Raw genomic sequence first — 16,159 nt, 5'->3', positions numbered from 1 at the left:
CTGGAATGTTTAAAAAAAAAAAAAAGCTTAATTTCATTTCAGTTGATGAAAGAAAGACATGAAAATCTTGGATAACATAGGGGTGAGCAAATTATCAGAACATTTTTATTCTGGAGGTGAACTAATCCTTTAAGTGCACTTTGTTTTATCAAGGGCAGTCTTGCCAAGTATTGTATGCTGTATCTCTGAAGCAGCTGCAATTGAACTGGTCAGAATGCCTCCTTTTATTCTTACAGTACATATCAAGGGCTCAAGCTTTGACAGGTTAATGTGGTCCAGTCAGCCCTAGCAGGCTGATGTCATAATACACCACCTGGCTGAAAAATATATTATCTTTCATTGACTGTCACTAAAAAGTAGCAGCTCTTGCAGTCATGCAACTACAGCTCCTATGGTACTTAGTGAAAGATGGAAATCCCAAAAACTGTTTGTTAGTCTCACATTTGAATAACATAATTCAAATCAACCATAAAATCAGAAGCGGTCAGAATCACCTGCCCAGTGTGTTTACTGACATAAGTGTGTTTCTCTAATCACAAGTTTACAGCAAGCAGCACCTGTCTAGACATCTGCACTGCCGCTCTCCCCTACACCATCTCCCAAACCACAGCATCACTGATTTGTCTCATTTCATACATCTTTTCATATATATATATATATATATATATATATATATATATATATATATATATATATATATATATATATATATATATATATATATATATTAGGGCTGTCAAATGATTACAATTTTTAATCAAATTAATCAGAATTTTCAGTGGATTAATCATGATTAATCACTATTTGCAGTTACACCTGAATCCTAACCATTTTTTTTTCTGAAATGCATACCAAAAGATAAATAACAGGACACATATACATTATTTTCATGTATTGATTCATCAATATGTGGTTCTTTTTTTCTGAATTACAAAAGTTTAACATTTACTTAGATCAAATTTACCTGAGCACTATATCAAACCATGCCATTTAACTACAGATAGTGTAAGAGTTTTAGGTGAACCAGTGGTTAAATATAGCCACATATCTATGAAATTATGCATGGAGAAACTCGAAAGCATGAACTCAGAAACACAAACATGCACCCTCTGCACTCTGGGCACTCTTGTTTTTAGGAGGTGTTCATTTGCTCTGCCACAATACTTTAGGATCGATATTTTCACGTTCTGAAGGCTTCAAGTGCCAGTAAAACCAAGTAAAAATGCATAGCCTATGCTTTTCCAAACAGCTGTAATTTTCGCTGCATTGCATGTAGGCGTTCTGCGCATGCACAGTGTGAATCACAGGACGCTATAACAGGAAGAAGCTCCAGTGTATCAACTACCAAAGTCGTCTCTCTTTATCGAGCTTGGCATGAATTTATTTGAGAGTAATTGGGGTAAAACCTTAAGCTTCTTCTGTGTTTTCGTTGCGGCGCTCGCCGCTGTTTTTTACTATCTTGAGAATTCAGAGATCGACGAGACTTTCCTGACCTGAATAATACAGCTTTATACAGCTTTTTAAAAAACTGCTGAGGAATATTAATTTACTTTATGACTCTTTCCCAAATTGGTTGTTTTTGACAACTCCTGAGTCCTCATTTGGGTTTAATTATCAGGGTTGGTAAGCCTTATTTATATTGCTCATGTTTAGTGTTTTTGGTGTGCTGGCATGTTTCTAAGTTATAATTTTTGCACGGAAGGTGGTGAAAAATCCCAGAAACTTGAAGAAGGAACCCTAGAGGCTTTGGAGTCGGCAATTAAACATCAATCTAGACACCTCCCAAAACCCTGTTGAAACATAGCAACATGCTAAAAACTGCACAACACCCTGGCATTGTGCTGGCAAGTTTTGTAAGGAGTAAATAAAATAGAAAATAAAACTGTTCAGTTATATAATTATTAACCCTGTAAAGCCTGCAAAATAAGTCAGAATGGAACCTTTGTCCAAAACAACAAACGTTTGCATATGTGTTTTTGTTGCATCTCATATCAAGTTTTTTATTACTCATATAGTTTGATATAGTAAGAATATGATTAACATTTTCTTAATAAATTATACATTTTGAATGAGGTGACAGAAGAGATGCAGTAGATCCTGTACAACACGTATTTCAGCAAAGTTGGTTGAAAACGTCCCTAGGTTACATATGTAACCATGGTTCCCGGAGGGAACGAGACACTGCATCGGAAAATGCTTTGGGAATGCGTCCAGCGTGACATGCTCTGAATCACGTGTGCAATCAACCCAGTGGAGTGGAGAAATGTGTAACCAGGGGGTGTCTTCCCACAGATTGACCACCAAGTGGGGGTGGTAAGCTGCTATAGCTGCCACGTACACCTTCAAGGTGGAGTTGGTCAACCCTGCGGAGAACCGAGTCTGCAAGAACTCTAGAACTGAACTGAACTGGGCAGTTGACTGGGTCAGGTTGGCGGTTGCTGCACCAAGAAGTGAAAAGTTTCCACTTAAAGGCATACAGTTTCCTTGTAAAGGAAGCTCTGCACTGGAGGATGCTCTCAAAAACCTCAATTGAGAGACCAGGAGCTATGAGTTGTGCCCCCTCAGGGCCCACACTCAAAGTTACTAAACACATTTGGCAAAAATAACATAAAATATTATGTTATCCTTTAGCAGGTCGGCTTGGTATGCTTGTAAAACAGCCATAGTATGCAAGCACACACCAGTATGACCTGCTGCTGTGTATAATAACATAAAACATAACATAAAAAATATCATGCTTAAAAAAAAAATAAGAATAAAAAAAAATATATATATAGTCTGATATCAAAACATACTGTAAATTAAAACCTCTCTAGTGGCATGGAAAGAACATGAGCAATTGCAAAGGTCCAGCACAGTGGCCATACCCTCCCACTTGAATAAGCCATTGCATGACAAACCTAGCATGAATATCCATCCCTCCAGCCTGTTGACTGGCCAGTGGTCTGTGAAAGATCAGAGTACATATGTCACAAACCCACTGCATGCCACTGCAGTTACACAAGATCTCTCATGAAGATTAGATTCTAGCACAATTTGAGCAAAAATTATGTTCTTGTTTTCTTTTTCCTTTCTAACAATAAATATTGAATGGTTTACTGTATTCATCATTTCATATTTATCATAGTTGAAAACATAACATTCAAAGATAGATTTTAATATTTTAAGGTAAAGCAATAAAACCAATTTCTACATAAAGGCAATTTATAAGTACCAAGCAGACACAATGAGCAAATGCTACTTCAATTAGCCTGTACTTAAACAAACCGATAACAAAGTGATAAAAACAAGAGTGGGACCTCTGAAATTTGAGTATGAAAAGTTCTGGACTCTAACGCAATGATTTCCATGTCCCGCATCAGCAATTCTCCCCAAAAGGCGCAGACGCTAAACATCCACAATAATACATTACACTTTGTGATATCATCAGCCTTCCTGAAGTCATCACAACTATTAACATTTTGTCTCTACTTATGTCTTGGCCAGTGGATTAGTAAAGGACAGGCCAAGAGTCATCCTTGGGTGGAAATCAAGCCAGACTGTGCAATGCTATAGTTTGACACACTCCAGACACACATAAAAGAGCACTAATCGAATGAGAACTGAATGTCAAGTTGAGCATTTGGGGAGTCTGTTTAAGATGTTTAAGAGGCTGCAAGGCTATAGTCCATTTGTAACTTAAATAAATAACATTATCTGTGTATTGAGTTTTGATTTGCTTTTAATTTTAATGTTTCCTTATGAAGTTTGACATGCTGATTATGATTTGTGATTATTGATTGTGTTATTTTTTGTGTATCATTATCAGTGCTCCTGAAAGCTAAAATAATATGTTGATAGCTTATACTAACTAATATGTTATAACGCATGCATAAAAATTACATGGTAAATGAAAAAAAAACTGAGCTAACAACATTTTAACATAAACTTTACAAAAGTGAGTCATCCAAATCTTCAGAAGTTGAATGTTGGATGCTTTTTTTGCCACAATGTTCTGGAATGTTATATAACGTGCTACAAAATTACATAATTTTCAGTAATGTCACAGAAACTTCTACAATATTAATATTTTTTCAAAAGCTCACAATTTTTTTTTTCAAAAATAATACTGAACGTGTTGGTTACGTATGGTAACCCTCGTTCCCTTTCAGAATTGGGATCTTTACCAAAGTGCCATGGGTGCTGCCCCTTCCAGTGTCTTGTGCAAGCCTCCTGCACCCCTATTTGGTAGGCCAGGGTTCAGAACAAGTAGTTCCACTCACCTTTGCAAAGCACTACTACACTGAGTGAGATTGGATGACACTGGGAAAATGTATCAGTTCCACTAGGAATAAGACCGCTGCAGAAATATTGTCTGAAGAAAATTTTGAGTGCTGATGTCCCAGGCAAAAGTCAACTGACACAAGGCTAAAGTGTTGATGACTGTTTGCAGTGCTGAGTGGTATCTAGTGCATTGCAGTCACTCTGTGTTCTGTGAGTGGTTACTTACTGCCTCAAGTCAAAACAGGCCACCAACAAGTGTCTATGATATTTTGGTCTCTGCTTGTAAATCTACAGAATTATTATTTTCATTTTATCACCCACCATAAATCAGATCACTTATAGCATATAAGTGCACACTTCTACTTAACAAGCTGTATGATTTGAGGCATCGTTCATTCCAGTGGAAAAACTGTCCAGTGGGGGCCTTCGATCAATTCTGGATCTGCGAGTATTGAATCGGACACTTCACAAGCTCCCATTCAAGATGCTAATACAGAAGCACTTCATCACATGCATCCAGCCCCAGGATTGGTTTGCAACGATTGACCTGAAGGATGCTTACTTTCATGTTTTGATCATTTCTCAACACAGGTAGTTCCTTCAGCTTGTGTTTGAGGGTCAGGCATGGCAGTACAGGGTCCTCCCCATCGGGCTGTCCCTCTCCCCCATGTCTTGCCTCTTGTACTATTACAGGAATCTTGATTACTGGCTCATCATGGTCCAGTCTTGAGAGCAGTTGTGCGATCACAGGTACCAGGTGCTCTGGTACCTCAGCCAGTTAGGTCTTCGGTCAACAGGGAAAAGAGCAGGCTCTCTCCTGTGCAGAGAATCTATCTACTTGGTGTGAAGATAGACTCGGTGAGTATGACGGAGTGTCTCACCAACGAGCATGCCAAGTCAGTGCTAAACTGCCTTTCCTTCAGAGCCAGGATGGTGGTAACACTGAAACACTTTCAGATCCTCCTGGGGCATATGGCATCCACAGCCACAGTCATGCCACTCAGATTGCTTCACATGAGACCACATGAAAAAGTTTTGCGGTACACTTCACATAGCCATCACACTGATGTGTCACTGCACAATCAGCCCATGGATGAACCTTGCCTTTCTATGGAGTGCCCTTAGAACAAGTTTCCCGACATGTCGTTGTCACGATGGATGATTCCAGTACTTCCAGTCCTCCAGTCCTTCTTTCTCAGGGGTATGACACCCTATGTACCTCCACATATGGCTCCCAGACAGGACATGGCAGACTTAATTGATGTGTAACTGGTAGAGTAAGACCAACCACATTGATATGTAGCCGGTAAGACCAATGACATCTGACCACATACGGCAATGAAGAAGCACAGGACTGCAAACATAAGGAGAATAAATAGGGAGACAAATGGGAGGTAACGAGGGAGACACAGGAGGAGTAAGTGAAACAATAATGAGATAACAAGAAGGGCCATGTGCTCACAAACAAACATGGAAGTGCCCTCTGGTGGCCGTTCTGGGATCACCACCTGAAGACTGTGACATAACCCCTCCCTAAAGAAGCAGCTCCAACAAAAGACAAATAAATCCTGAAGGAAGGCGGAAGGAGGTGGATCAGGGGGATGAGTAGCAGGCCAGATCGTGTAGTGGAACAGAGCCTGGACACAGAGGCGGCCAGGGTGGGGCCGGCAGGGAAGGAGTCCAGGGCAGAAAATAAGCCCACCAGGGCAGAACCAGAGGGACAGACCAGTTAGGCTCCAGCCAAACAGGAACCCCAGTGGACAACCAGGGTGGGACTGGAGGGACTGACCAATGAGGCTACGGCCGAACACCAACCCGGGCGGGCGACCAGGCAGAAAAAAAGCTTGGCAGTCAGCAAGGGCACATCCAATGACCACCTCACTGGAGTTGAAAAGGCAGATGACTCCCTGGTGGCTCAGGCAGGACTGCAATGAAGAGCACAGAGAGGTTATAAACAGCCTTTATGGCCATAACAGGCTGTGACAGAAAGTTCAGCAGCAGTCTCCTTGGCTGGAACAAGACAGCCTGAGAGTTCAGTAGGGGGCGCCACTGCCCAGAGAAGAGCTGAAGTGGATGCTGCCCCCTCAGGCAGTTCTGCAGCAGAAATCACCACATCGGGGAGAACTGGAGCAGATTTACAGATGGGAAAAATTCTGGCATTAACTCATAGACTTGAGCAGCCTCTTGAGGGAATTCGGAGGGCTCCCGGACTGGAACAAGCTCTGTAGTAGACTCTGAGAACTCTTGCATTTTAGTGGGTTCTGGAGTGGACTCTGAGGGCTCCCAGACTGGAGCAGACTCTGGAGTGGACTCTGAAGGCTCCCGGACTGGAGCAGACTCTGGAGTGGACTCTGAAGGCTCCCGGACTGGAGCGGACTCTGGAGTGGACTCTGAAGGCTCCCGGACTGGAGCAGACTCTGGAGTGAACTCTGAAGGCTCCCGGACTGGAGCGGACTCTGGAGTGGACTCTGAAGGCTCCCGGACTGGAGCGGACTCTGGAGTGGACTCTGAAGGCTCCCGGACTGGAGCGGACTCTGGAGTGGACTCTGAAGGCTCCCGGACTGGAGCAGACTCTGGAGTGGACTCTGAAGGCTCCCGGACTGGAGCGGACTCTGGAGTGGACTCTGAAGGCTCCCGGACTGGAGCAGACTCTGGAGTGAACTCTGAAGGCTCCCGGACTGGAGCAGACTCTGGAGTGGACTCTGAAGGCTCCCGGACTGGAGCAGACTCTGGAGTGAACTCTGAAGGCTCCCGGACTGGAGTGGGCTCTGGAGTGGACTCTGAAGGCTCCCGGACTGGAGTGGGCTCTGGACTCTGAAGGCTCCCGGACTGGAGTGGGCTCTGGAGTGGACTCTGAAGGCAATAGCGATTACCATTAATCCAAAATCACCCACTTGTCATTGTGTAATGTTTACATTGTGTAATCTGTTTACTACAGATAAATGGGTTCCTATTTTCCTATTTAATACTGTAAAATGGCTTTGATACAATCTGTATTTGTTAAAAATGCTCTATAATTAAAGGTGACTTTACTTGAAAAAAAAAAGACTGACTCCGCTCACACATTCTGCAAAATATCAATGAAAGAAATACAAACATGGGAGAATGATCGGTTTAAAAATTTCACATTGATACAAGTGCATGATTGGACTACAGATGTTGAAATGTTCAGTGTGTAGCAGTTAGTTATGTATATGCTAATTACATAATTATTCAAATGCTAAAAACCGACAGATGTTTATTTGATATGTTTGCATTTTTCTCTGTTGTGTCCATGCCAAATAATAAGCTAAAAAAAAAAAAAAAAAAAAAAAAAATAGAAAAGTTTTCTCATTTCTAAATCAAATTCGTCAAACTTTGACTCATTTCTGAATGTCTAGTTGTTTCTAACCCATCTGTGCAGTCTCAAGCCAGGGCTCATCTGTTTCTTTAGCTTATTAGGGTAGTACTCATTACATTCTATTCAGGTCTTGAACAGGAAACTGGTTTTGGCATTATGACAGCTTTTTGATGGAATTACTCCTTCAGGTTTAGAATACAGGTGGAGAGACGTGCTCGGCGTGAGCTGGTAATGAGTCTTCTCACTGCCACAGAGCATCAATAATGTGAGATGAGCATGCAGGAGCTCTGCTTATTTTGTCAAACAACTGTGTGATGGTTAGTGTTCTTTGAAAGACCATATATGTGTCACGGTTTTACGCTGCCTGAAGGAATACGGAGCCGAGGATAAACGAAATAAGGCTTTTAATATATACAACTCATGGAGCACAGGGATCGACACACGTAAGTGAGTGAGTTAGTAGCAAATGAAGAGACCCGACAAAACAGAACTGAAAGGACAAGGCTTAAGTACAGAGGATAATGGGGAAACACAGGTGGATGGAATCACTAAATTAACACACATGAGGAAGAGAATAGACACACCTGGGAACTAATCAAACCAAATACGGAAGACAGAAACTGGGTCACAGGGGCAAAAACACTAAATGAGTCCAGGTGTGTGACAGTACTCCCCCCTCCCGGTAGGTGCGTCCTCGCACCGTAGAAACAACAGAGGGAGGCGTGGGTGGGAACTTGGGAGGAGGTTCCGGTGGAGGACGGACTCCCAGGAGGGGGCCAGCAGACAGGGACCACAGAAGGAGGAGCCAGGGAGGAGACGACGGAGGGAGGAGCCAGGGAGGAGACAGGAGCAGGAGGAGCCAGATGGTCCCCCAGAGACCAGCCAGGACGGAGATCCAAGGTGGGGTCGACGGCGGGAGGAGCCATGGTGAAGGAAGGGTCGACGACACCAGGGGGCCGACAGGCGGAGACTGCACCGGTGGGTGAGGAGCCCAAGATGGAGCAGCACAGCCGCAGAGCCAGGGGGACGTCGAGGTTCCGGAGGGCCTAGGTGGAGCAGAAGGCTCAGGCGACCAAGGCGGAGGCAGGGTCCTGGCAGACCGCTGTGGAGCCGGAGCGACCGAGGATGGAGGTGGAACTGGAGGGAAGGAGGAGCCTGACAAAGCCGGAGGGATGGAGTGACGAGGTGGAACCAGAGGAGAGGAGTCCCGAGGCGGCGGATGGTCGACGACTGACCAAGGTGGAGCCGGAGGGACGAGGGAGCCCGGTGGAGCAGGTGGGATGACAGGCCACGGTGGAGACGAGGGAGCTAAGAGCCAAGGCGGAGCCGCTGGGTCGAAGGACCGAGGAGGAGTCCAGGGCTCGGAGGCTGGAGGCGGAGACAGGGCCTTAACGCGCCAAGGCGGAACTGGAGACTGGCAGTCCAGCGGCGAACCATCGCGCCCCGATGGCGCGGACTGAGGGTGAGCTGCGGGACTGACTGGCACCAGCAGGGATGACGAGGAACTGGCTGGTCTAGGAGGAGGAGAGAGGAGAAGGATGGGAGGAAGGACAGGAGGATCAGGACTGGACGGAACCAGCGAAAGTGGAGCAGAGGGACCAGCAGGTCCTGGAGGAGGTGGGAGAGGGAGGCCGGGAGGGAACACAGGAGATACAGAAGATTCAGAGCTGGGCGGAACCAGCGGAGACACAGAAGATTCAGGGCTGGGCAGAACCAGCGGAGACACAGAAGATTCAGAGCTGGGCGGAACCAGCGGAGAGACAGAAGATTCAGGGCTGGGCGGAACCAGCGGAGAGACAGAAGATTCAGGGCTGGGCGGAACCAGCGGAGACACAGAAGATTCAGAGCTGGGCGGAACCAGCGGAGACACAGAAGATTCAGAGCTGGGCGGAACCAATGGAGACACAGAAGATTCAGAGCTGGGCGGAACCAATGGAGACACAGAAGATTCAGAGCTGGGCGGAACCAGCGGAGAAACAGGAAACTCAGTGCTGGGCGGAACCAGCGGAGACACAGAAAACTCAGGGCTGGGCGGAACCAGCGGAGAAACAGAAAACTCAGGGCTGGGCGGAACCAGCGGAGAAACAGAAAATTCATGGCTGGATGGAACCAGCGGAAATGGAGCAGAGGAAATGACTGGAGGAGGTAGGAGTGGGAGACTGAGAGGGTATACAGGGGAATCAGGGCTGGACGGAACCAGCGGGGAAACAGGAAAATTAGGGATTACCTCCATAGACCAGTCCATCAGATCCAGAACTTGCTCCATAGGACCTTCAGAGACTTTATACAGCTCACCCTCAGTCGCAGGAGTGTGGGCAGGGCTTTCCTCCACGCCCTCGATCTCCACGAGGACTCCCACGATGCACGGTGTTGCCGGCTCACACACCTGGTCAGTGGCGCTCTCGAGATCCTGTTCCCTGTCAGTGGATGGCTCGGCCTCTGCGGCTGCGGTGGGCTCTGGCTCCGTGCGGCGTGATGGTGGCTGGCTGGTCTCTGGGTCGGGAGTGGGGCTGGCGAGGTCCTCTATGGGGCAGATGGTGAAAGATGAGCCATTTCTCGCCAGAGTCCACTCCACGAATGCGGCGAAATCCTCTCGAGGACCATCTTCGGACGACAACGCTCTGCATTTGGAGTTCAGGCTGGTGTTGTAGAAGGTGCAGAGCGCGTCGTCCGGGTAGCTGGTGGCATTAGCTAATAGAAGAAACTGTCTGGTATGGTCCTCGAGAGAACGTCCTTCCTGCTTCAGCAGGAGGATGAGGAATTCGGGACGATAGAGGGGATCCATAGAAACTAAGAAAAGAAAAGACTGTGAAAAAACGAAAGCAAAACGGAGGGAAAGACACGCGGTTTTAAACTTTCTTTTTTAGGTCGGGTCTTCTGTCACGGTTTTACGCTGCCTGAAGGAATACGGAGCCGAGGATAAACGAAATAAGGCTTTTAATATATACAACTCATGGAGCACAGGGATCGACACACGTAAGTGAGTGAGTTAGTAGCAAATGAAGAGACCCGACAAAACAGAACTGAAAGGACAAGGCCTAAGTACAGAGGATAATGGGGAAACACAGGTGGATGGAATCACTAAATTAACACACATGAGGAAGAGAATAGACACACCTGGGAACTAATCAAACCAAATACGGAAGACAGAAACTGGGTCACAGGGGCAAAAACACTAAATGAGTCCAGGTGTGTGACAATTTGGAGCCTCACTGTACAAAAATAACTACATTAATCTAGCATGCATGGCTTTTTAAACCCAGGCTCATTGGGCATATGTGAATTAGCAATCAACAATAAGTTACTTCCATGTTGTGATTAATATGTAATCGTGTAATCCACAAAAAAGTAAATGTAATCTGATTATGAACATTTTAAAAAGTAATATTCTCTAATTACAATTACTTTATTTTAGGAATATCATTACATAATCTAGACTACATGTAATCAGTTTCTACTCACTACAGTCCATGTGTATAGCTTTATTTTTTATTTTTTTTTTAGCCACTTTTTTGGTGGCTCACCTGGTACAGCATTGCTCTTTCACAGGTATGAGTCATAACACTCCACAAAAGAGCTCAAAGCCTTGTACAAGCAAGCTAAAATTACATAGCTGCTTCAGCAAATGTATTTTTAGCTCATATTTGCTTTTGTAACCACTATCGGTTAGGTTTAATGTAGGTGTAATGCTACTTTCAAATGCGACAGAGCATTAACCTTATAATGCCACTAACTGGAAACTTCATTTCCGAACTGCCATGATACGAACAGCAAGCAGCACGATAAAATGTTGCCACAGTTACATTTAAAAGTTTGGAAGGAAATTAAATGCCCTGTTTAGAGACACCCACTCAATGATTTACTTTGAAAGTGTAGTGAATCATGCTACAAGCGATACAGTACCATTTTGCAAAAATCAGGGTCAGGGTCATTTCTATGAAATAAAAAAGTCTGGGAAACCTCTAATCAAACAGAGTTGTTTGAACACTAGCTTTATAAAGAACAATGTGTAGATTTGTTAAGGGTTTGCTAGCCCCCTAGCTTGCGTTACAGTATGAATAAATGATTATTTTATCGTTTATTGGATTATTTCATCATGTCCCTTTTTTGCTGTCCCTTGTTATGTAATATTAGAAGCTCATCTTTTTAATATGAATTATTACACAAATCCAATATCTTTGCAATGCCAGAGGCCAAGATTGCAGAATTTACATCATACTGACATTATGTAATGAAATTTAAATACAAAATAATAATATCTTGTTTGCCAATGAATAATTTGCTTAAAAGGAAATCTTTAGTTTAAATTGTGATGAATTTCTTGCTGTGTAAAAGATTACACTGTTATTAACTTATTAATACACTCATCTGACTTTATTTGTTCTGCACTGTCGCCATTAACCATAGACATTCTTTATAATGTGCAGTTGTTCCTGAACACATTTCCAATATGTTTAGTGAACTTGCTATTTGAGTTCACAGAAAGAGGTCCAATGAGACATGCCAGTTTGTGCCAGAACATTGATTTTGATTTAACATTAAGGTGATTAGAGTAGACTTTATAATAATTCATTCTAACTGTAATATTTATCATTTTAGAAAGACAATATGGTAGATGCTATACTGTTATAGTTTATGCTAGCAACAGTTTTTAAACAAAAATAACTCTGAATAAAACAAGGTATTAAAAGTGACAACACATAAAACAGCACATAAATCAACTGTAAATGAGAAAACAATTAAAGAGTATTATTTTTATAGAGTGTCTGCATAGGCTAATTCAATCCAGAATTAATTTATTGTAAGCAGAGAGAAACAAAAAGATACACTGCAACTACACACACTATTGAATGTGATTCATTAAATGTAATGCATATTTTTTTTTTTTTTCATTTGAATCAGATTATTTATTAAATACAAAATGACTTGTCCAGCCTCTTTAACATGTAAATAATTGACTTGAGGAAAAATGAGGAAATATTTTGCGTTAGTAAACATGCAGCACTTTATTCAGCAAACTTCAACTAGACATTTAGTTTATAAGATATTTCAGACAGGCATAAATAATTGCCATTTGGAGAAAATTAACTGTAGTTAGACGTTTAGCTAGCTATTTATTTAGTAAAGTCAACTGATCACATTACAGGACATTTTGTACATTCAAAAATTCAAGTTGACTAAAAAAAGTAGTTACAAAGAATGACAGAAAAAAAAATGATACAATTATACATGCAAAATTTCTAAACAGACATTATGTAAGTCTTTCTTATAGTTTTTATACATGGCGCTGAATTATGGCTCTCATTACCTTTGAAAAAAAAAAAAAAAACATTCCATGAAATTCCCAAGAAATATTAGAATATTCTACAAAGAGCATTTGTCTTCAGTTTACTTATGAAAAAAAAAAAAGTACTTTTAAGTCAGATTATATGTACCCTTCTGCAGCCAACCATTAAATAAAATAAAAGAGAAAATACACAAACAAACAGAATACTGATGTCTTCTGCCAACATGAACTGAAACAGTGCTGGACAGAGTGTGGTTTTGCTGGATTTTGCTGTCAGCACAGAAGTGATGTCATTCTTTGTTTAGCACTATGAACACATAAACCACCAATATGTGCATTTGACAACACATACAAATGTAGCTTTTTATTCATTTACTGTAAATCGGGTACTTAACAGAATGTTTTAACAAAAATTATATATATATAAAAAAGCAGCAAATGATTAGCATTCTGTATTTCTAGTTCACTATTCAAATCGAGAATCCAGTATTCTAAAATGATTTGCAGTATTATAATCCTTCATGCTGATGAAACTGTGCGTGTTATTTGTATCTGTTTGCGTCTGTGTAAAGGTGACTCATTGTCCTGACAGAGATGCAAGCTGTGTCCCTACACCTCAGGCACAGGCTGAAGCATCACTCCTCCATTTCAGAACAGCTGAGTTGACATTTTTCAGCCTCCAGAAAGTAAGCCGTTTGCACAGTTTGGTCATTGACTCCTCCAGCTCTATACAGAGGCTTTGCCTTTGAATGGATATCATTGTATGAACATCTTTATGTCTCTATTCTGAATAAGCTGTTCACACACATATGCACTGTATGAGTGTTTATGTTTCAGGAGGATTTAAGGACAGGAAACAAAGAAAGTGTTTGTGAGCTTCTAGTGGGAAAAAAAGTGTTATCTTTTGAGAGGGAAAAGGCGGCACATGGACATTTGATTCTGATTGGACAAATCTGTAGCATTCTGTGGTGAAATATTTGGTTTAATAACCATTAAACTGTATTAGCTATTTCCCCAGGCGAGCTTTTATACATAGCTGTTTTTAGTTTCATGCTTTTTCCATATTTGACTGTTTATCTATGGGTTTTTGTGTCTCAAGGGTTGATTTTTATAAGAACCAAAAGATTAATTGAAAATACTTTTTTTTTTTTTTTTTTGTCATGAAAGCAACACAGGCTGCCCTATAATATTTGTTTCTCACCCTTTAATCTTTATTCTTTCAAATGTATTAGCTTTCGCAAGGCAGTGCTTCTCTAATTAGGGTTATCAAATGAAATCATTATTTCTTGCCCAAGTTGTAAAATCTGTAGATTCGAGAGGGTGTTGTTACTGTCAAGCTCCAAAGAACACATTACAGTGCCATACACATAGCTCATATGATTTGTGTATGTTATTATCTTATGTATGTTGTTAAGTCTTATGAATATTTTATGAGAAAAACAGACTGAGCTTAAAGACGTATTCGCTCAAAATCTTAACCTCTGTTGTTTTTTATAATAAAATATTCATAATGTTTTGATTCTCTCTAATTCTTCTTTTTTGTTAAACACAAACTCACTGCAGTTCCTTCACAAACCCTAGTTTAATTATGTAATCTGGAATCAGTAACAGACTCTGTAATCTACCCAGCACTGGTTACTTACATTTTAAAAGTTACATTTTTTTTTTTCAAATTACATAATATGAGATGTGGTGGAAATTACACAAAAAGGAATGACATTTCAGAAACACATCACAAAAAATGATTTAGGTGGACAAATTGAACTAGAACAGTTTATGTTCTGCTCATATCCTCAAAGAAACCCAAATCCATTCCCGTTCCCTCCTTCACATGTTCCACAAAACAAATGGACATTTCTATGTTGTCATTAGCTGCGAGTGGGAATCTGGCTCTTTTTTCACCAAGAGATGAGCTGCTAATCTCAATTGTAATGGACTCACCAAAAAACTCATTGAACCACAAAATCCCATGTTTCAGCCGTGAAGACCCTCAGCTTGCTGATGAATGTTTAATACTTTTTCCATTTCTACCACAGCTTTAGCCTCATTCTTTCCCCACTGTTCATCTAAACTTCTTGTCTTTTCTTTTCTTTTCTTTTTTTCCTGCAGATGGGAAATACCACGGAAACTTCCCATTTTGTTTCCAAAATCCCAAAGGAGCACGATGTCTTCATGGGTTCTTTATACACAACCTTCTGTGAGTCCATTCACTTACAACAGTTGATAGACAGTAAAGTTGAGGAAGAGATAGGAGAAATGGCATGATGATTTTTTTCATGTTGATATCATACGTTATATTATCACATGTTTTTTACAAACATCATAAATTATTGATAGTTTACAGCCTGAACCAACCTTGCCTTGTCATTAAAATCTCATATGACCCAATGTCTAGAATGGTTAAAGCTGCAGTAGGTAACTTTTGTAAAAATATATTTTTTACATATTTGTTAAACCTGTCATTATGTCCTGACAGTAGAATATGAGACAGATAGTCTGTGAAAAAATCAAGCTCCTCTGGCTCCTCCCAGTGTTCTATTGCCATTTGCAGAAACTCCATCGCTCCCGGTAAGAAACAACCAATCAGAGCTGCGGTCCGTAACTTTGTTTGTGTTCAAAATGTAGAAAAATTTATATAAAAAGCGAGTACACCATGAATCCATTTTCCAGACCGTGTTTTTGGCTAGTCCTGAATCACTAGGGTGCACCTATAATAAGTGTTTATATTCTGACTATTTTACATTGCTTCGGGGGTACCGCAGCAGAGTAACCCAGTACCTTTGTGATTCTTCATAGACATAAACAGAGAGAAGTAGTTCCGGCTACGATGTTCTTCCGCAAGACGTGAACAGTTCTGTTTATTAACTGCTAGAGCGTCAAAAGTTAACTACTGCAGCTTTAACTGTCTCTAGTGCAAAAACAAAGATACTTAAATGTATTTGAAATACATTTATTTCATCCTAAGTATACTACAATTACATTTTTATATTTATGTGATTAATAAAATGTCCTGCAATTGTATTTTAGTATGTTAAACATTCTTAAAGTAGAAAGTGCTTAAAGTATGCTTAAAGTCTGCTGAATTGGAACTAATTTGTATTTAATGCACTTTAACTGTGCCGAAGTAGTGCTGAAGTCCAAATAAAGATATACTTAGTATATTTTATTGTGCTAAAGTGGAACTATTGCAAGTACACTTCAGGTACACTTAAAATATTTTGCATTTAAAGTCTGATGTTATTCAAAGATCATACAATCCTCAAAATTAC

At 41.4% G+C, this 16,159-nt stretch overlaps 1 protein-coding gene across 1 annotated transcript in view; it reads left to right on the top strand.

Moving 5' to 3' along the window:
* Nucleotides 1-16,159, top strand: part of LOC127962876 (opsin-5) — a 56,706-nt gene that overhangs the window by 18,993 nt on the left and 21,554 nt on the right. The window contains exon 2 of the mRNA XM_052562473.1: nucleotides 15,000-15,087. Within this exon, the coding sequence (XP_052418433.1) occupies nucleotides 15,000-15,087 (88 nt within the window). The remainder of the gene's footprint in view (nucleotides 1-14,999; nucleotides 15,088-16,159) is intronic.

This window comes from Carassius gibelio, chromosome B8 (assembly GCF_023724105.1).
Source record: "Carassius gibelio isolate Cgi1373 ecotype wild population from Czech Republic chromosome B8, carGib1.2-hapl.c, whole genome shotgun sequence".
Taxonomy (NCBI): domain Eukaryota; kingdom Metazoa; phylum Chordata; class Actinopteri; order Cypriniformes; family Cyprinidae; genus Carassius; species Carassius gibelio.
Note: the sequence above shows the minus strand (reverse complement) of the source record. Positions and strands in the feature narration are given on the sequence as shown.